The 21,949-nt window shown below is 42.1% G+C and overlaps 2 protein-coding genes and 1 long non-coding RNA gene across 3 annotated transcripts in view; 2 read left to right on the top strand and 1 right to left on the bottom strand.

Moving 5' to 3' along the window:
- Positions 1-21,949, top strand: part of LOC115165131 (rootletin-like) — a 57,687-nt gene that overhangs the window by 25,395 nt on the left and 10,343 nt on the right. The gene's annotated exons all lie outside the window — the stretch shown is intronic.
- Positions 340-5,402, bottom strand: LOC115165144 (C-X-C motif chemokine 13-like). The gene is made up of 4 exons (XM_029718190.1): positions 4,874-5,402; positions 4,059-4,194; positions 686-766; positions 340-417 (listed from the first exon to the last, which is right to left on the bottom strand). Exons 1-4 carry the CDS (start codon positions 4,935-4,937, stop codon positions 366-368), a joined length of 333 nt encoding a protein of 110 aa, XP_029574050.1. The 5' UTR covers positions 4,938-5,402; the 3' UTR covers positions 340-365.
- LOC115165155 (uncharacterized) lies at positions 18,621-19,182 on the top strand. The gene is made up of 2 exons (XR_003870080.1): positions 18,621-18,705; positions 19,047-19,182. It is a non-coding gene; the product is annotated as an uncharacterized LOC115165155 (long non-coding RNA).

Raw genomic sequence — 21,949 nt, 5'->3', positions numbered from 1 at the left:
GCATTGGAATTACATTGGTATTACATTGGTATCACATTGGTATTACATTGGTATCACATTGGTATCACATTGGTATTACATTGGTGTTACATTGGTATCACATTGGTATTACATTGGTATCACATTGGTATTACATTGGTATCACATTGGTATCGCATTGGTATCGCATTGGAATTACATTGGTATCACATTGGTATCACATTGGTATTACATTGGTATCACATTGGTATTACATTGGTATCACATTGGTATCACATTGGTATTACATTGGTGTTACATTGGTGTTACATTGGTATCACATTGGTATCACATTGGTATTACATTTCCATGTAGCTCCAACTTGATACATTCCTGTTCCAGTTCCCTCAATGGTGGTTGAGATGGGGAAGTTCTGCACTTCTCTTCTTCTTGTTGCTACTGTAGAAAGAGATGGTCTGTGTTAAAGTCAACAGAAGAGTGTGTGTGTGTGTGTGTGTGTGTGTGTGTGTATGTGTGTTCGTGTGTGTGTGTGTGTGTGTGTGTGTATGTGTGTTCGTGTGTGTGTGTGTGTGTGTGTGTGTGTGTGTGTGTATGTGTGTTCGTGTGTGTGTGTGTGTGTGTGTGTGTGTGTGTGTGTGTCTGTGTGTGTGTGTGTGTGTGTGTGTGTGTGTCTGTGTGTGTGTGTGTGTGTGTGTGTTGTATTTACCTTTGTAACTTGGCAATGACTTTGTTGATCCATCGTGCATCTGGAGTCACACAGACGGTGGCTTTGTCCTTCTTGGTAATGCTGATGAATGAAGGGAGAGATATATGACAGCGTCACCATGGTTACATATCATACACTGCAGAATAAAACATATCATAAAATGTCAATATGAATGTACACATATTTAGCAGATGTTACTACGGCTGTAGGGAAATGGTTGTGTTCCCAGCTCCAACAGTGCAGTAATATCTAGAAAATACACACACATCTGAGTAAAATAATGGAATTAAGAAATCTATAAATATTAGGACGAGCAAAGTCAGAGTACTGTATATGTAAATGTATGTATATATACAGTACCAGTCAAAAGTTTGGACACCTACTCATTTCAGGGTTTTTATTTATTTTACTATTTTCTACATTGTAGAATAATAGTGAAGACATCAAAACTATGAAATAACTCATATGGAATCATATAGTAACCCAAAAAGTGTTAAACAAATAAAAATATATTTGATATTTGAGATTGTTCAAAGTAGCCACCCTTTGCCTTGATGATAGCTTTTCACACTCTTGGCATTCCTTCGACCTCATGGCTTGGTTGTTGCTCTGACATGCACTGACAACTGTAGGACCTTTATATAGACAGGTGTGAGATGTTCCAAATCATGTCTAATCAATTGAATTTACCACAGGTGGACTCCAATCAAGTTGTAGAAACATCTCAAGGATAATCAATGGAAACAGGATGTATCTAAACTCAATTTCGAGTCTCATAGCGAAGCGTCTGAATACTTATGTAAATAAGGTGTTTCTGTTTTTTATTTTTAATACATTTACTAAAATTGTTTATTTAATCCATTTTACAAAAAGTCTGTAAACATAATAAAGTGTGGAAAAAGTCAAGGGGTCTGAATACTTTCTGAACACACTGTATGTATATGTATACATGTGTGATTGAATGTATAGTCATTGTGGACAGTATGTGGATAGAATATATAGTATATCTGTAGAATAGGTAGGATATAATAGTATATGTACAGCAATAGTTGAATAGGATGGCCTTGACTAGAAAAACATATTTGTAATCTGTGATTGTCTGGAGTCCCTGCCACATACTGAGTTTCGGGGGAAATTGCTATAGGCTACCACTGCAAATGCCCACATTTATTCCAATGTCTTAGCCTTGGTTATGAATAGGAACATTGAACTCATCATCAGTGACTAATGATTGGTTTGCATAGCATGCAGTAAAGCGACTATACTGACTAATTAATTTCCCCTCCACCACGACCTATCCCCCACGCTTCTTCCCCCTATGCATTAGAAAACCACAGTTTAGCGCTTCGTTCAAGACCTCGCTGACTGACTCACATGATCTATGTGTGGAGACAATGACAGCCACCATGGGTTTTAGGGGCGGTTTCCAGGACACAGATGAAGCCTGGACAACAACAACAAAAAGCATGGAGATCCACTGGGCCACTGGTTACCAACCAATCGATCGACTTCCAGGCATTCCTAGTCGATCACCAAGTGTGCCTACTGCGCTGGCCAATCGGATAGCTCAAATCACTGTTCCTACAGCTTCCACGACCCCACGCAAAGTTTGATACCAGCCTATATAAGATTTCATAACTTTTAAAACCATGACCAGAGAGAAATTATCAAAGAATACAGCAAACAGCTGCTGTTTTTTAAGAGTGAGTTCATGTTTAAGTTTTCATTCTGCTCTGTCACTGTTTTAATTCAACACTATTACAAAACATAAAACATGTTTCTCTCTACTTCCACTTGAGCTGCAAATGCAGTGAATGAGTAGCCAAGTAGCGCTGTGTTTTTATTAGTAGTAGCAGCTGTCCTGTCTATTTTAATAGGGAGGGATATTTAACTTTCTCTGGTCATAGGAACAACATGAATTTGTGCATGAGACAGATGCGGTGTGACTGGACTTTAGCCATCAGGTGGAAGACGTTGTCCCCTCTCTCTGGTCAGTCTCACCGGAGGAAAGGAAGGAGAGAGCAGGACCGTGTGAGGCGGACCCTCTGCTGTTCTCTCCCTCCCTCCGCTGAGACTAATGTGGTGTTCAAAACTACTGGGAACTCTGAAATCTCAGACTTCCGACTTCAGTGTGTTCAAGACAACTGGAAACTGAAAAAAACGAGATCCGATTAGGAAAAATCATTTTGAACGGTCATCCGACTCTAGATTCCTAGTCGGTAACTGGGGAATCTTTCTAGAACTCCATCTTCCTGACCTGAATTCACTGACTTCATGATTTGACCTAGTTCTTTTTCTCAGAGTTCTCAGTTTTCTTGAAAGCACCATGACAGATGCAGATACCATCAGTCCAGTAAAATAAAAGCCAATTGTTTCAATTTATGCTCAGCTGTGCCTCGCAAGTGCTACACCAACTGATCTATTTTGTTATCAAAGCTCGAGTTTTGAAATATAATATTGTCTGAGAATAACAATATTGGCAGGACAGGCATATACACACGTAGAAAAAAGGGTTCCAAAAGGGTTCTTCAGCTGTACCCATAGGAGAACACTTTTTGGTTCCAGGTAGAACTCTTATTAGTTCCAGGTAGAACCCTTTTGAGTTCCATGTAGAACCCTCTGTGGAAAGGGTTCTACATGGAAACCAGAAAGGGTTATTCAAAGGGTACTACTATGGGGACAGCCGAAGAACCCTTTTGGGTTCTAGATAGCACCTTTTTTCTAAGAGTGTAGCCAATATGATGTGATAATGTATTAGGCATACTGTGATAATGTATTAGGCATACTGTGATAATGTATTAGGCATGCTGTGGTCATGTATTAGGAATGTTGTGATAATGTATTAGACAGACCAGGTAATGTATTAGGCATACCATGATAATGTATTAGACATGATGTGATAATGTATTAGGAATGCTGTGATAATGTATTAGAAATGTTGTGATAATGTATTAGGCATACCAGGTAATGTATTAGGGCTACTGTGATAATGTATTAGGAATGCTGTGATAATGTATTAGACAGACCAGGTAATGTATCAGGGCTACTGTGATAATGTATTAGGAATGATGTGATAATGTATTAGGCAGACCAGGTAATGTATTAGGGCTACTGTGATAATGTATTAGGAATGCTGTGATAATGTATTAGACAGACCAGGTAATGTATCAGGGCTACTGTGATAATGTATTAGGAATGATGTGATAATGTATTAGGCAGACCAGGTAATGTATTGTACAAACCTCATTCATACAGAACAGTTTTTTTTAAGTCATGTTTAAATATATATATATATTTCAGAAATAGATTTTGGCTTGCTTTTTGACTGTGAAAGTGTTGTTGACTGGTTGTTAGGTGGTGTTAGTTGACTCACATGATCTCTGTTTGACGACAGTGGGCACCTGGAGGTAGGATCTCTATCCTGTAGAACAGCCTAGGAGAGATGAAAGCAGAGGACGTTCGGATGCAGCGACACTTCTGACATGCAGCACAGCCGTTCATGGGGAATGCTGCAGGGATGAAGACCGTGAATATTACATACAATAACAATATAGTATTGTTCGGATTTGGGGTTAAAGGTTAAGGTTTAAGGGATAGGGTTAAAACCTTAAAATCATCACTAAAAGTTGCACTTTGAAACATGTGAATGTTACAAAGACAAAACGGATTCTAGATCAGCACTCTTAGGGCTCTATTCAGTCTGTATCATCGCTGAAGCGTTACAGATCAAATCAAATCAAAGTTTATTTGTCTCGTGCGCCGAATACAACGGGTAGATTACCTTACAGTGAAATGCTTACTTACAGGCTCTAACCAATAGTGCATAAAAGGTATTAGGTGAACAATAGGTAAGTAAAGGAATAAAAACACCAGTAAAAAGACAGTGATTGCGGGATAGCAATGTAACGGTAATATCTGATTGAGACGACATGCAGCGTTTACCGTGAATGCAGTTTCCGCTAAGGAACATTGCCTTTAAATTTCACTCACGCTGCAACGCAGAACTTCTGCCATACGGATTGAATACAGACCCTACTCTGAGACACTTAAAATTGCAATGGATTGATTGTGATCATTGGAATTAAATTGTTTAAAAAAAAAAAAGATAATAGGTTTGGTTTGTCGATAGTTCAAGAGTCAAGTTGAACAGATTCATATATATATATAGATAAAGATGCAATATCTCACCTTGAAGAGCCACGAACCAGCAGAGAGTCAGGGAGACCAACAGGTAGTGTGGCTTGAAAGGCATCTTGAGTCTGTGTTGGCTGTGGTCGGCTGGTGTCTACTGAAACTGAATGATGTTGTCTCTGGGTTTATATTGCTGCAATAAAGGAAGTGTGGGGGAATCCCTCGTCTTCACACAAAATGATGATCAGACTTTTGGAGTATATAAACATGTCTATATATATTCACTATTTTAACTTTATCCTTAATTTATAGCCTAGTGATTAATTCTATTGAAATTAAACCTGCCATATTGAGAATCTGTCTTGTTACAATTGTAAAGAGGATTTTAATGATAATATAATCAAATAATACTTCAGCAATCTAGTCAAAACATGGTAAATGCTGGGTAGAACAAGTAGAAATTCAGTGGTTAAGATTGGATAGCGTTTAAAAACGGAATTTCTCGTAGACATACAGACAGGTCCATAATTGACCTTGATAAAGATGAACAAAAAAGACTGTATAAAATCAATAATACAAACACTGAGCTATATTGTATGCAACAAAAAAAGGGGAAATTATGTTATTTATACTAATACAATTGCTCAGTGAAAGTGATTTTGTTCCACAAGTCATATTTTTTTTTCTCTCTCAAAAAGATAGGGGTTAAAATGGCACTGCTGTTTTCAATACCTCACCTAGAGAGGATAATGGCCACTGAGCCTTTTTCTACTGTAAGGGCTGTCGTGAGAGAGAGACCAATGTGCAGCGGAGTTTGTGTTCATCATTGAATATTTAATAAAGAAAGAACACCATACAAACAAAACAAGAAAACTGACAGCCAAACAGTCCTGTCAGGTGCAAACACTAAACAGAAACAATTACCCACAAAACCCAAAGGCAAAACATGCTCCTTATGTGTGACTCCCAATCAGCAACAACGAGCTTCAGCTATGCCTGATTGGGAGCCACACACACGGCCCAAAACAAAGAAATACAAAAACATAGAAAAAGGAACATAGAACGCCCACCCAATGTAATACCCTGGCCTAACCAAAATAAAGAACAAAAACCCCTCTCTATGGCCAGGGCGTTACATCTACTATGTTTTATAGGATCTTCTTTTACACCTGTTACGTTAGGTTATGAGAATGAAGAACACATCAGGAGGGATCTTAGACCTGTTACGTTAGGTTATGAGAATGAAGAACACATCAGGAGGGATCTTAGACCTGCTACGTTAGGTTATGAGAATGAAGAACACATCAGGGGGGATCTCAGACCTGCTACGTTAGGTTATGAGAATGAAGAACACATCAGGAGGGATCTTAGACCTGTTACGTTAGGTTATGAGAATGAAGAACACATCAGGAGGGATCTTAGACCTGTTACGTTAGGTTATGAGAATGAAGAACACATCAGGAGGGATCTTAGACCTGTTACGTTAGGTTATGAGAATGAAGAACACATCAGGAGGGATCTTAGACCATTCCTCTATAACAGAGTCTTTCCAGATCCTTGATATCTCTTGTCTGCGCTCATGGACTGTCCTCTTCAAACCACAGGTTTTCAATGGGGTTCAAGTCCGGAGACTGAGATGACCTTTACAAACTGTTAATTTTGTGGTCAATTAACAATTTCTTTGCTGATTTTGATTTGTGCTTGGGGTTATTGTCTTACTGGAAGATCCACTTGTGGCCAAGTTTCAGACTCCTGGAGAAGGCAACCAAGTTTTTGGCTGAAATGGTCTGGTTCTTGGCAAATTTGATGATGCCGTTGACCGTAACAAGGGCCCCAGGACAAAACAAAAATTAGCTTTTTGGTCTTCATTTAAGGTTAGGGTTAAGGTTAGGGTTAGTTTGAAAAAATCAGATTTTTCAGAGTATAAATTGTAGAAATAGGCAGAGTTTATGACTTTGTGGACAAAAAAAAGAACAAGCAAAATAGTCCCATAACATCAAAGATCCACCACCATATTTTACAGTTGGTATGAGGCTCCTTTTTAATGGCATCCAACAAATGTAAACACCTGCAGTTTGGAACCTGTACTGTGTTCAGATGACATGAAAATAAAGATATTTTTATAATAAATCTTTATGGGTGTCAATAATTGTGGAGCTGACTATATACTGCATGTGCAGCAACATCTCCTCCTTGGGAATTAATACAGTACTATTATTACACTGTCATATCTTTTCTCTATCAGAATCATTCTGCCACACATTTATCAAGGCTGATAGCTTCATATCACTTGTGTTTAATTTAGATTCATTTCACTTGATCGGGTGCAAGGAAACCAGAATAAGGAACTGACAATTCCAACAAGCATTAAGACGCCAGACAATGTTTTTTTTATTAGCAGACTGATGGAAAGAGCTCTCTATTGGCAGTGGACTGCCCAGTGAAGAACACATCTAATTTTACATTGTGGTCATTTATCAGACGCTCTTATCCAGAGTGACTTACATATAAGGCTTGTTCCCATTGGCAGTTTGAAATGACTCAAATCCACATTTTTTTGCATATTCTATTCTAATCTGTTATTTTTCCTGCAGTCTGAACAGCAAAAAGCACATGGAATTGGACATTTCAAGTCACATTTCAAACCACCTTCATAGGTGGTTTTAAGTCATATACAAATCTGATTCCTGGCCAAGCGACTTGTGTCTGAATGGTCAAATCTGATTTATTTGCGCTCAAGTGGTTTTTAGACTGTTGTTCGGCATATCTTGCTGCTTCCTAGCTACTCTGTTGACAGTTTGACAAGAACATGAGAGCGCTAACTAGCTTGTTAGTTGTTTACAAACAAATGAGTGAATGTGGTAGAAAGGTAAACAGCTAGCTAGTTGACTGCCGTGGCTAGCTAGTTGACTGCCGTGGCTAGCTAGTTGACTGCCGTGGCTAGCTAGTTGACTGCCGAGGCTAGCTAGTTGACTGCCGTGGCTAGCTCGTTCACTACTGTGGCTAGCTAGTTGACTGCTGTGGCTAACTAGTTGACTGCCGTGGCTAGCTAGTTGACTGCTGTGGCTAGCTAGTTGACTGTTGTGGCTAGCTAGTTGACTGCTATGGCTAGCTAGTTGACTGCTGTGGCTAACTAGTTGACTGCCGTGGCTAGCTAGTTGACTGCTGTGGCTAGCTAGTTGACTGCTGTGACTAGCTAGTTGACTGCTGTGGCTAGCTAGTTGACTGCCGTGGCTAGCTAGTTGACTGCCGTGGCTAGCTAATTGACTGCCGTGGCTAGCTAGTTGACTACTGTGGCTAGCTAGTTGACTGCTGTGGCTAGCTAGTTGACTGCTGTGACTAGCTAGTTGACTGCTGTGGCTAGCTAGTTGACTGCCGTGGCTAGCTAGTTGACTGCTGTGGCAGAAAAATAACTTGTTTTGAAAGTTGGATCAACTTGTCCTTTGAGAATTTAAAGGTGTTCTGACACTATGATTTTGAACATTCAAAGTATGTGGGAAACATCCCTGGCAGGCATTGTTGTCATCTTAGCTTGCTACATAACTTCTGAGTGATCGGAAGCAGGAGCACCAATCAGCCTACACCACCTCACATACACCCATCGTTACTATGACAACTAGCCATGTCATCAAATGAATGCTGTCTGAACACAAACACCCATCATTACTATGACAACTAGCCATGTCATCAAATGAATGCTGTCTGAACACAAACCCATCGTTACCATGACAACTAGCCATGTCATCAAATGAATGCTGTCTGAACACACCCATCATTACCATGACAACTAGCCATGTCAGCAAATGAATACTGTCTGAACACTTACAAATCCGATGTGGTCACTTGTAATTTGCTATTTGGACAGTGAGAAATTCCAAAACGGACTTGAAAAACATAACTGATGTGAGCATTAAGGCCTGCAGTGTGAGCAAGGTTTTAGTGCATTCAACTAGGCCTAAATTTAGCAGGGAGAACAACGACTTCCAGTAGTCCATTTTCAAAAAAGCAGAATTAGTGGCAGGAAGAAAAAAACACTGAATTAATTAGTCTCCTTGGAATTCCCATTCATCATAAATAGCATGATGTTTCAAATTCCGTAAGACTTGTTTGTGGTGAGCATGTATCTCTTATTATTATCATCTAATAACAATCCTTTTAGATTTTAATTTAATTTTAATTTAACCTTTATTTAACCAGGTAGACCAGTTAAGAACAAATTCTTATTTACAATGACGACCTAGGAACAGTGGGTTAACTGCCTTGTTCAGGGGCAGAACGAGGTCTGTATCCTGACTAAATCCTGACTAAATAACAGACATATTAAGGCATTTGGAAAATAATTAAAATAATTATTTCACCTTTATTTAACCAGGTAGACCAGTTGAGAACAAGTTCTCATTTACAACTGCGACCTGGCCAAGATAAAGCAAAGCAGTGCGACAAAAACAACAACACAGAGTTACACAATAAACAAACGTACAGTCATGGGTAGAATAACATGAGTAGAATAACATGGGTAGAATAACATGGGTAGATTAACATGGGTAGAATAACATGGGTAGAAGAACATGGGTAGAATAACATGGGTTGAATAACATGGGTAGAATAACATGGGTAGAACAACATGGGTAGATTAACATGGGTAGAATAACATGGGTAGAATAACATGGGTTGAAGAACATGGGTTGAATAACATGGGTAGAATAACATGGGTAGAACAACATGGGTAGATTAACATGGGTAGAATAACATGGGTAGAATAACATGGGTTGAAGAACATGGGTTGAATAACATGGGTAGAAGAACATGGGTTGAAGAACATGGGTAGAATAACATGGGTAGAAGAACATGGGTAGAATAACATGGGTTGAATAACATGGGTAGAATAACGTGGGTAGAATAACATGGGTTGAAGAACATGGGTTGACTAACATGGGTTGAATAACATGGGTAGAAGAACATGGGTTGACTAACATGGGTAGAAGAACATGGGTAGAAGATCATGGGTAGAATAACATGGGTTGAATAACATGGGTAGAATAACGTGGGTAGAATAACATGGGTTGAAGAACATGGGTTGACTAACATGGGTAGAATAACATGGGTAGAATAACATGGGTAGAATAACATGGGTAGAATAACATATGTCTTATAATAAAGGCTATTATGGTCAGATAAAATACGATTAGATTAAGGCTAATACAAGTTTATAACAAAGTAATAATTCAATATTATCTGTGTTAGTATTACTATATTACCATACTTTAATAGTCCCAGACTGACAGTGAGTCTAGTAGACAGGATGCCTATTATATCAGTACCATCATTATAATACAGGTTTTTATGGCTTTGCAGAACCAAAAAACTCCACATCGACCAAAGGAGGAAGAAAGAACAGCATTTCACTTTCTGGATTTGACTTTCCCAAACCTCTGAACCAGAATAGAAAGTTAGCCAATATAATAAAACTGAACACCGTGTGGGTAAACAACATGCAGCCAGCCCATGTATGTGCCACCTTCTATGATCTGAGTATGATGAGCATGGTGGGTCAGTGGTAACCTGGGGTGTATTAGTATGATGAGCATGGTGGGTCAGTGGTAACCTGGAGTGTATTAGTATGATGAGCATGGTGGGTCAGTGGAGACCTGGGGTGTATTAGTATGATGAGCATGGTGGGTCAGTGGTAACCTGGAGTGTATTAGTATGATGAGCATGGTGGGTCAGTGGTAACCTGGAGTGTATTAGTATGATGAGCATGGTGGGTCAGTGGAGACCTGGGGTGTATTAGTATGATGAGCATGGTGGGTCAGTGGACACCTGGGGTGTATTAGTATGATGAGCATGGTGGGTCAGTGGTAACCTGGGGTGTGTTAGTATGATGAGCATGGTGGGTCAGTGGAAACCTGGGGTGTATTAGTATGATGAGCATGGTGGGTCAGTGGAGACCTGGGGTGTATTAGTATGATGAGCATGGTGGGTCAGTGGAAACCTGGGGTGTATTAGTATGATGAGCATGGTGGGTCAGTGGTAACCTGGGGTGTATTAGTATGATGAACATGGTGGGTCAGTGGTAACCTGGGGTGTATTAGTATGATGAGCATGGTGGGTCAGTGGTAACCTGGAGTGTATTAGTATGATGAGCATGGTGGGTCAGTGGTAACCTGGGGTGTATTAGTATGATGAGCATGGTGGGTCAGTGGTAACCTGGGTTGTATTAGTATGATGAGCATGGTGGGTCAGTGGTAACCTGGGGTGTATTAGTATGATGAGCATGGTGGGTCAGTGGAAACCTGGAGTGTATTAGTATGATGAGCATGGTGGGTCAGTGGTAACCTGGAGTGTATTAGTATGATGAGCATGGTGGGTCAGTGGTAACCTGGGGTGTATTAGTATGATGAGCATGGTGGGTCAGTGGTAACCTGGGGTGTATTAGTATGATGAGCATGGTGGGTCAGTGGAAACCTGGGGTGTATTAGTATGATGAGCATGGTGGGTCAGTGGTAACCTGGAGTGTATTAGTATGATGAGCATGGTGGGTCAGTGGAAACCTGGGGTGTATTAGTATGATGAGCATGGTGGGTCAGTGGTAACCTGGGGTATAATTCACTACGACTCAAACCCACACGGAAACCAGCAGAAGCAAACAGAAGGAAAAGGGGAGGGGACCAACATGAATTTGTCCAAAAGAAACTAGAATTTTTATTGAAAAGCATGTTTTTGTTCAAAGTTAATGGTTTCCGTTACAAACTGTTTGCTACGGTTTTGTTCTGAATGAACAGACCTCTGGGTGTTAAGACCAGTGTCTCCCAATCCTGGTTCTGGAGACCCAAAGGGGAGCACTCACAAACCTGATTCAAATCAAAGGTTTGATGAGGAGTTGATTAGTTCAATCAAGTCTGAGTACACTAACTGTTATATAGACATTATAACACTAACTGTTATATAGACATTATAACACTAACTGTTATATAGACATTATAACACTAACTGTTATATAGACATTATAACACTAACTGTTATATAGACATTATAACACTAACTATTATATAGACATTATAACACTAACTGTTATATAGACATTATAACACTAACTGTTATATAGACATTATAACACTAACTGTTATATAGACATTATAACACTAACTGTTATATAGACATTATAACACTAACTGTTATATAGACATTATAGCACTAACTGTTATATAGCCCTCATAACACTAACTGTGAGAATCACACTGTTTCATTCAGTGGAAACTATTGCAGCTCATACTGTAACTATCATGCATGTTGGTCCCAGTAGTTTCCATTGGAAATGATGAGTGTGAACCTAACCTCATCTGTTTCATACGGTTTCCTGCTGCCGGCTCCGACACTAAAGGACTGTTAGCAGACGCTCTTATCCAGAGCGACATACAGTTAGTGTGTTCATCTGAAGATAGCTAGGTGGGACAAGTTAGACATCCCAGAACCAACAAGTTCACCGCACTTTGACATTTATACGGTGGTATGCTTCTGCCTGGTTTGTTAGGCCTATATAGTTACAGCTTTGTCATTTAGCAGACATTTTTATCCAGAGGGACTTACAGGAGCAGATTAGGGATATTAGTGATGGTGAGGCTGATCTGTGGTGTCAAATCCAGGTTCAAGAGGCGACCGGGCGAAGATGGAGCCCGCAAGCAAGATGAAACAGGCTAGAGAGACTCAGAGATATAGATTTAGTCATGATGTATCATATGGAGAGGCTGTAAAACAGTGTGGATTGCAGTGTGGACTAATGGAGCTTCCATGGCTGCTCCTGTAGTAAATGAACCTACAGTCAGACTGATGGAGCTTCCATGGCTGCTCCTGTAGTAAGTTAACCTACATTTTTATCCAGAGGGACTTACAGGAGCAGATTAGGGTTAAGTGCTTTGCTCAACGGCATATTGAAAGATTTTTCACCTAGTCTGCTCGAGGATTTGAACCAGAGACCTTTATACTCACTGGCCCAACAGTCTTAACCTCTAGGCCGCCCATAATGACAAGAGGAAGTTCAGAGTAGATATGATGTGTGTGTTGAATGGCTGCAGACCAGAGGCAGCAGGCCTTTTCAGTTAACCTACTAATATCACTATCCTGGGCACTGCCTCTGTCATGTTTGATGAGTTGAGCAAATGCATTTATTTTTGTGACCATCAGTATGACTTTGAAACCAAACTGAAGTACATTTTGTGGTGAGGTATTAGTGATGGTGAGGCTGATCTGTGGTGTGGTATTACTGATGGTGAGGCTGATCTGTGGTGTGGTATTAGTGATGGTGAGGCTGATCTGTGGTGTGGTATTAGTGATGGTGAGGCTGATCTGTGGTGTGGTATTAGTGATGGTGAGGCTGATCTGTGGTGTGGTATTAGTGATGGTGAGGCTGATCTGTGGTGTGGTATTAGTGATGGTGAGGCTGATCTGTGGTGTGGTATTAGTGATGGTGAGGCTGATCTGTGGTGTGGTCTCCTGTCTCAGCCTCCAGTATTTATTTATGCTGCAGTAGTTTATGTGTCGGGGGGCTAGGGTCAGTCTGTTACATCTGGAGTATTCTCTTGTCTTATCCGGTGTCCTGTGTGAATTTAAATATGCTCTCTCTAATTCTCTCTTTCTCTCTTTCTTTCTTTCTCTCGGAGGACCTGAGCCCTAGGACCATGCCTCAGGACTACCTGGCATGATGACTCCTTGCTGTCCGCAGTCCACCTGGCCGTGCTGCTGCTCCAGTTTCAACTGTTCTGCCTGCGGCTATGGAACCCTGACCTGTTCACCGGACGTGCTTGTTGCACCCTCGACAACTACTATGATTATTATTATTTGACCATGCTGGTCATTTATGAACATTTTAACATCTTGACCATGTTCTGTTATAATATCCACCCGGCACAGCCAGAAGAGGACTGGCCACCCCTCATAGCCTGGTTCCTCTCTAGGTTTCTTCCTGGGTTTTTGGCCTTTCTAGGGAGTTTTTCCTAGGGAGTTTTTCCTAGCCACCGTGCTTCTTTCACATGCATTGCTTGCTGTTTGGGGTTTTAGGCTGGGTTTCTGTACAGCACTTTGAGATATCAGCTGATATACGAAGGGCTATATAAATACATTTTATTTTATTTTATTTTATTTGGTATTAGTGATGGTGAGGCTGATCTGTGGTGTGGTATTAGTGATGGTGAGGCTGATCTGTGGTGTCAATTCCAGGTTCAAGAGGCGACCGGGCGCAAGATGGCTCCCGCGAGCAAGATGAAACATCATTGCACTAGCAAACACTTGAGTGGAGAGAGAAAATCTGTGGTAAATCGAGCAGAGGATGGTGCCGCGAGCAGCAGGCCAGCGTGGTGCGCAAATTAAACTTGAGAGATTTTGAGTGTGACTTTTAGCGATTGTTCATATTTTGTGGTAGCCAGGCTCAGCAAGAGAAGATTCTGAAAATGGAGAAGCTTAATGGAAAGAAGATTAAAAGCCATGTCCCTGGTGTTTACGCTCGGTTGAGGGGAGTCATCACTGGTGTCCCTATATCTATGTCCACAGATGATATTAAAGAACATGTGAAGGGAGGCAGAGTGACTGAGGCCAATAGGTTGATCAGTAGGAAAGAGGGTCTAAGAAGTGAAAGCCTATCAGTGCTGCTGAGGTTTGAGAAGGTTTTGCCTGGAAAAGTACAGATAGGATTCCTTCATTTCAATGTTAGAGAATTTGTCCCATATGCACTGCAGTGTTTTAAAATGCCAAATAATGGGACATATAGCTGCTCAGTGTAAAGGAAAGAAAATATATGCTATGTGTGGAGGGAAACATGATTACGGTGAATGTGGAAGCAACGTGAAGGACAAGTGCTGTAAATGTGTGTGTGTGTGGGGGGGGGGGTTCATATGTAGAGCTGCTCCTGTAGTAAGTCAACCTACTGTCAGACTGATGGAGCTTCCATGGCTGCTCCTGTAGTAAATGAACCTTAGAACACTGTGATGTAGTGCCTTAGACCACTGTGATGTAGTGTCTTAGACCACTGTGATGTAGTGCCTTAGAACACTGTGATGTAGTGCCTTAGACCACTGTGATGTAGTGCCTTAGAACACTGTGATGTAGTGTCTTAGACCACTGTGATGTAGTGCCTTAGACCACTGTGATGTAGTGCCTTAGACCACTGTGATGTAGTGCCTTAGACCACTGTGATGTAGTGCCTTAGACCACTGTGATGTAGTGCCTTAGACCACTGTGATGTAGTGTCTTAGACCACTGTGATGTAGTGCCTTAGACCACTGTGATGTAGTGCCTTAGAACACTGTGATGTAGAGTCTTAGACCACTGTGATGTAGTGCCTTAGAACACTGTGATGTAGTGTCTTAGAACACTGTGATGTAGTGTCTTAGACCACTGTGATGTAGTGCCTTAGAACACTGTGATGTAGTGCCTTAGAACACTGTGATGTAGTGCCTTAGAACACTGTGATGTAGTGCCTTAGAACACTGTGATGTAGTGTCTTAGAACACTGTGATGTAGTGCCTTAGAACACTGTGATGTAGTGCCTTAGACCACTGTGATGTAGTGCCTTAGAACACTGTGATGTAGTGTCTTAGACCACTGTGATGTAGTGCCTTAGAACACTGTGATGTAGTGCCTTAGAACACTGTGATGTAGTGCCTTAGAACACTGTGATGTAGTGCCTTAGAACACTGTGATGTAGTGCCTTAGAACACTGTGATGTAGTGCCTTAGACCACTGTGATGTAGTGCCTTAGAACACTGTGATGTAGTGCCTTAGACCACTGTGATGTAGTGCCTTAGACCACTGTGATGTAGTGCCTTAGACCACTGTGATGTAGTGTCTTAGACCACTGTGATGTAGTGTCTTAGACCACTGTGCCACTCAGGAGGCCCGGGGCCGGTGTTTCAGCTGGTCCTGTCAGGGTTTAGAAGCCTGTTCAGAAATCCGGTGCTCATGAATGTGCAGCGTCAAAGGACACTTTGATAATGAATAAAGTTGACTTCATAGCTTTTATTGGTAAGGTTATCAATACGACTCGGGTTTGTGGAAAGCAGAAATGCCAGGTTGAAGGTTATTGTGCAGTAACAGATGTTACTGTTGAAGTGGTTGTTGACATGCTGAACAATCCTCAGGGTGGAGTGTTTAAACATGATATAGATCCATCAAGTTGAATGGGGGAGGGTGGTTGGGGAGGCGTTTTAGGGGGAGGGGGAGGCTGTGGTAGAAGTTAGTAGGGATTTATTTGGTTTTTATTTTCATGATTATACAGATTTGGGCATTTCATACCACCCATATCACTCATATCATACCACCCATAACATACCACTCAGATTTGGGCATTTCATACCACCCTGCATCCCACTGCTGGATTGCTTCTGAAGCTAAGCAGGGTTGGTCCTGGTCAGTCCCTGGATGGGAGACCAGATGCTGATGGAAATGGTGTTGGAGGGCCAGTAGGAGGCACTCTTTCCTCTGGTCTAAAAAAATACCCCAGGGCAGTGATTGACACTGCCCTGTTTAGGGTGCTGTCTTTTGGATGGGATGTTAAACGGGTGTCCTGACACTCTGAGGTCGTTAAAGATCCCATGTCCCTTACTGTAAGAGTAGGCCGTGTTAACCCTGGTGTCCTGGCTATATTCCCAATCTGTCCCTCATACCATCATGGTCACCTAATCATCCCCAGCTTCCAATTGGCTCATTCATCCCCCTCCTCTCCCCTGTAACTATTCCCCAGGTCGTTGCTGTAAATGAGAACGTGTTCTGTGTCAACTTACCTGGTAAAATAACGGTAAAAAAAAGAAGATTGATAGTACTTTCTAGCACAGTAGGTGACGGCATGCACTGAAACTAATGTTTACGGACCACCATGATATCATAGAAGAAGAAGAAACCACATCAGCCCCTCTAAAGTGAGGCAGCTTACATTTCTGAATGTAAACCTCTCATAAAAGCATTGCTGTGTGCTGCTGGTTATAACATGGTAATAAAGAAGAGAGAGAAAAGAGGGACCAGTTTAATGTTTTTAGTGAGATGCTGCAGTTTTGCACATTGTTATTTATTTTTCTTTGATATGGTGCAATATTCTATTGTTATGTTGTTCAGATTGTATTCGTTTTGAATTATTACATTTATATGCACTTTGTTTATATACATTAAAAAGTTAAACTTTAAATGCAAATGTTTAATAGCATTCTTTTCATAACAAACCAATGCATTTTTAAATACATTGTGGTTAAGGTAGAGTATGATTTCATTTAATAATTTTAACACCAATCATAGTGAAACTATCGCAAACTGTTTGACTTGAAAAAATACAAAACATATATTTTTTAAAGAGCCGTTTGGGAGCCAAAAAGAGCCGGACTGTAAACCACAACAGACCCCTAAATCACATGTCTGACTTTCTGATTTGTAAATTCACCGCAGTTCCCAACATTGACCAGCAGGTGGGAATGATACTCTCTTCTCAGACAGTAAATGACCACCAGTCAGATACATTTATTTTGTTAGGAGGGGATGGAAAAGCATTGAGACTACTTGTCATGGAAGCAATTTCACTCATTTACTCATGTGAATGGGTCCAAAGAGATAAGAGAAGCTAATATTGATCGGCACTGTTAAATCTTTACAGCTCAGGATAATATGACTATAATTAAAGAACATCACTACCATCTGCTGGCTGGATCGGTCTTCTGATTTGAACCCTATTCTACACACTGTTAACCTTATTCCTAACCTTAAACCTAAATTAAGATCAGAAATGTACATTTCTGTTTCCATGACATTTTACGATAGTCCTATAGACAATTTAGACTTTGTGACTGGGTTTTCTAATAACCAGAGAGGCTGGGGGGAGGAGTTTACTCCAAGTACCTGTGCAAAGGTGAAAGTGAAAGTTGTGTCTCAGTTTAGATCTGAGGTGTAGATTGTTCTGTAAAAACGTGTAGATATGCACATATAGTGACTATTAGAGTGGTTATAGATTTAAATCAACTATTTTGAATGTGAAGTGGAGGACGTGAAGACCAGTAAAGGTAAGAGGAGATCTCAGTATATTTCACTTTCCAAACTAGACACAACAGCCTTGTCATTGTTTAGAAGCCTGTTCAGAAATCTGGTCTCATTAATGTGCAGCGTCAAAAAACACTTTGATAATGAATAAAGTTGACTTCATAGCTTTTATTGGTAAGGTTATCAATACGACCACCATGATATCATAGAAGAAGTGAATTGTGCCACAAATAGAACAATGAATGAGACAGACATTTCACTGGATGTATAATGTGAAGCCTCCGCTTGGCGTTTCCACTCACTACCAGATATGTTAGTCAGAGGAACAAGATGGAACGACACGGATTCTGGCCGACATTCTGCACATTTTCTCATCGATTAAACTATTTATCGCAATACCGTTTTTTTGTTCCCAAAACTAGAATCTGTTATGAACAGAGCGGACTAAGTTTTGTAGACTTCACCCTTTTTGCAAAGGTTTTTCAAAATCGCGCTGTTTAGGACGAGAGAGCAACTGGGGCTGCAGCATGAAGGAATCCCTCAGCAGATGCCATAATGGAGGTCTGATCCTATTTGGAGGAGCCCCTCCTCCAACGATCTGCAGATCCTCTGAGCTGGTGGAAGAACAAGGCCTCTGTCTACCCACGGCTTACTAAAGTCCTGACAGGGAGACTCTGCATAGTGGCCACATCCGTTCCCTATGGAGAGGCAGCCTTTAGTTATTATGCCCCCAGCCTCTGGAATAGCCTGCCAGAGAACCTGAGGAGGTCTGAAACTGGCCTTTTAACTATCCTGAAGTCTAGGACCAAGAGGCATGGAGAGGCAGCCTTTAGTTATTATGCCCCCAGCCTCTGGAATAGCCTGACAGAGAACCTGAGGAGGTCTGAAACTGGCCTTTTAACTATCCTGAAGCCTAGGACCAAGAGGCATGGAGATGCAGCCTTTAGTTATTATGCCCCCAGCCTCTGGAATAGCCTGCCAGAGAACCTGAGGAGGTCTGAAACTGGCCTTTTAACTATCCTGAAGTCTAGGACCAAGAGGCATGGAGAGGAAGCCTTTAGTTATTATGGCCCAGCCTCTGGAATAGCCTGCCAGAGAACCTGAGGAGGTCTGAAACTGGCCTTTTAACTATCCTGAAGCCTAGGACCAAGAGGCATGGAGATGCAGCCTTTAGTTATTATGCCCCCAGCCTCTGGAATAGCCTGCCAGAGAACCTGAGGAGGTCTGAAACTGTGGACATATTTAAAAGGAGATCTCAGTATATTTTACTTTCCAAACTAGACACAACAGTCCTGTTTTAAAACAATGAGGACTGGAGAAAGAGGAAGTGATGTTTGTATCTGTGTGATTGAGCAAAAGAGAGAATTTGATGAATGGTAATGATGTAAATATGAATGTTTTCTCTTTTTATTGCAGTTAAAATGGCAGAGTCCAGAGTTCATAGTAAGTCAACATGCTTTAATTAATGATGAACTTTTCTTTCATGTATCTGGGAGAACAGAACTAAACCAACTATTGAAAATGAAATGTGTTTGTGGTTTTCTCTTTATGTGTAAATGTGTGTCTGGATGAAATGTGTTTGTAACATGAGGGGCGGCAGGTAGCCTAGTGGTTAGAGTGTAGAGGAGGCAGGTAGCCTAGTGGTTAGAGTGTAGAGGTGGCAGGTAGCCTAGTGGTTAGAGTGTAGAGGTGGCAGGTAGCCTAGTGGTTAGAGTGTAGAGGTGGCAGGCAGCCTAGTGGTTAGAGTGTAGAGGTGGCAGGTAGCCTAGTGGTTAGAGTGTAGAGGTGACAGGTAGCCTAGTGGTTAGAGTGTAGAGGTGGCAGGTAGCCTAGTGGTTAGAGTGTAGAGGTGGCAGGTAGCCTAGTGGTTAGAGTGTAGAGGTGGCAGGTAGCCTAGTGGTTAGAGTGTAGAGGTGGCAGGTAGCCTAGTGGTTAGAGTGTAGAGGTGGCAGGTAGCCTAGTGGTTAGAGTGTAGAGGTGGCAGGTAGCCTAGTGGTTAGAGTGTAGAGGTGGCAGGTAGCCTAGTGGTTAGAGTGTAGAGGTGGCAGGTAGCCTAGTGGTTAGAGTGTACAGGTGGCAGGTAGCCAAGTGGTTAGAGTGTAGAGGTGACAGGTAGCCTAGTGGTTAGAGTGTAGAGGCGGCAGGTAGCCTAGTGGTTAGAGTGTAGAGGTGGCAGGTAGCCTAGTGGTTAGAGTGTAGAGGTGGCAGGTAGCCTAGTGGTTAGAGTGTAGAGGTGGCAGGTAGCCTAGTGGTTAGAGTGTAGAGGTGGCAGGTAGCCTAGTGGTTAGAGTGTAGAGGTGGCAGGTAGCCTAGTGGTTAGAGTGTAGAGGTGGCAGGTAGCCTAGTGGTTAGAGTGTATTGGTGGCAGGTAGCCTAGTGGTTAGAGTGTAGAGGTGGCAGGTAGCCTAGTGGTTAGAGTGTATAGGTGACAGGTAGCCTAGTGGTTAGAGTGTAGAGGTGGCAGGTAGCCTAGTGGTTAGAGTGTAGAGGAGGCAGGTAGCCTAGTGGTTAGAGTGTAGAGGTGGCAGGTAGCCTAGTGGTTAGAGTGTAGAGGTGGCAGGTAGCCTAGTGGTTAGAGTGTATTGGTGGCAGGTAGCCTAGTGGTTAGAGTGTAGAGGTGGCAGGTAGCCTAGTGGTTAGAGTGTAGAGGTGGCAGGTAGCCTAGTGGTTAGAGTGTAGAGGTGGCAGGTAGCCTAGTGGTTAGAGTGTAGAGGTGGCTGGTAGCCTAGTGGTTAGAGTGTAGAGGTGGCAGGTAGCCTAGTGGTTAGAGTGTAGAGGTGGCTGGTAGCCTAGTGGTTAGAGTGTAGAGGTGGCAGGTAGCTTAGTGGTTAGAGTGTCGAGGTGGCAGGTAGCCTAGTGGTTAGAGTGTAGAGGTGGCTGGTAGCCTAGTGGTTAGAGTGTAGAGGTGGCTGGTAGCCTAGTGGTTAGAGTGTAGAGGTGGCAGGTAGCCTAGTGGTTAGAGTGTAGAGGTGGCAGGTAGCCTAGTGGTTAGAGTGTAGAGGTGGCAGGTAGCCTAGTGGTTAGAGTGTAGAGGTGGCAGGTAGCCTAGTGGTTAGAGTGTAGAGGTGGCAGGTAGCCTAGTGGTTAGAGTGTAGAGGTGGCAGGTAACCTAGTGGTTAGAGTGTAGAGGTGGCAGGTAGCCTAGTGGTTAGAGTGTAGAGGTGGCTGGTAGCCTAGTGGTTAGAGTGTAGAGGTGGCAGGTAGCCTAGTGGTTAGAGTGTAGAGGTGGGAGGTAGCCTAGTGGTTAGAGTGTAGAGGTGGCAGGTAGCCTAGTGGTTAGAGTGTAGAGGTGGCAGGTAGCCTAGTGGTTAGAGTGTAGAGGTGACAGGCAGCCTAGTGGTTAGAGTGTAGAGGTGGCAGGTAGCCTAGTGGTTAGATCAAATCAAATGTATTTATATAGCCCTTCGTACATCAGCTGATATCTCAAGTGCTGTACAGAAACCCAGCCTAAAACCCCAAACAGCAAGCAATGCATGTGAAAGTAGCACGGTGGCTAGGAAAAACTCCCTAGGAAAAACTCCCTAGAAAGGCAAAAACCTAGGAAGAAACCTAGAGAGGAACCAGGCTATGAGGGGTGGCCAGTCCTCTTCTGGCTGTGCCGGGTGGATATTATAACAGAACGTGGTCAAGATGTTAAAATGTTCATAAATGACCAGCATGGTCAAATAATAATAATCATAGTAGTTGTCGAGGGTGCAACAAGCACGTCCGGTGAACAGGTCAGGGTTCCATAGCCGCAGGCAGAACAGTTGAAACTGGAGCAGCAGCACGGCCAGGTGGACTGGGGACAGCAAGGAGTCATCATGCCAGGTAGTCCTGAGGCATGGTCCTAGGGCTCAGGTCCTCCGAGAGAAAGAAAGAAAGAGAGAAAGAGAGAATTAGAGAGAGCATATTTAAATTCACACAGGACACCGGATAAGACAAGAGAAATACTCCAGATGTAACAGACTGACCCTAGTCCCCCGACACATAAACTACTGCAGCATAAATACTGGAGGCTGAGACAGGAGGGATCAGAAGACACTGTGGCCCCATCCGATGATACCCCCGGACAGGGCCAAACAGGCAGGATATAACCCCACCCACTTTGCCAAAGCACAGCCCCCACACCACTAGAGGGATGTC

The sequence above is a fragment of the Salmo trutta genome, chromosome 27, assembly GCF_901001165.1.
Source record: "Salmo trutta chromosome 27, fSalTru1.1, whole genome shotgun sequence".
NCBI lineage: Eukaryota > Metazoa > Chordata > Actinopteri > Salmoniformes > Salmonidae > Salmo > Salmo trutta.
The sequence above is the reverse complement of the archived record's forward strand: the minus strand, read 5'-3'. Positions and strand labels throughout refer to the sequence as shown.

What these genes read in the sequence shown, in the direction of transcription:
- LOC115165144 (XM_029718190.1), bottom strand. Translation starts at nt 4,937, where the DNA reads ATGCCTTTCAAGCCACACTACCTGTTGGTCTCCCTGACTCTCTGCTGG. An exon ending in CTGGTTCGTGGCTCTTCAAG is followed by an intron (nt 4,195 to 4,873) that starts GTGAGATATTGC and finishes TCATCCCTGCAG; the next exon opens with CATTCCCCATGAACGGCTGT. An exon ending in GTCATTGCCAAGTTACAAAG is followed by an intron (nt 418 to 685) that starts GTAAATACAACA and finishes CTCTTTCTACAG; the next exon opens with TAGCAACAAGAAGAAGAGAA.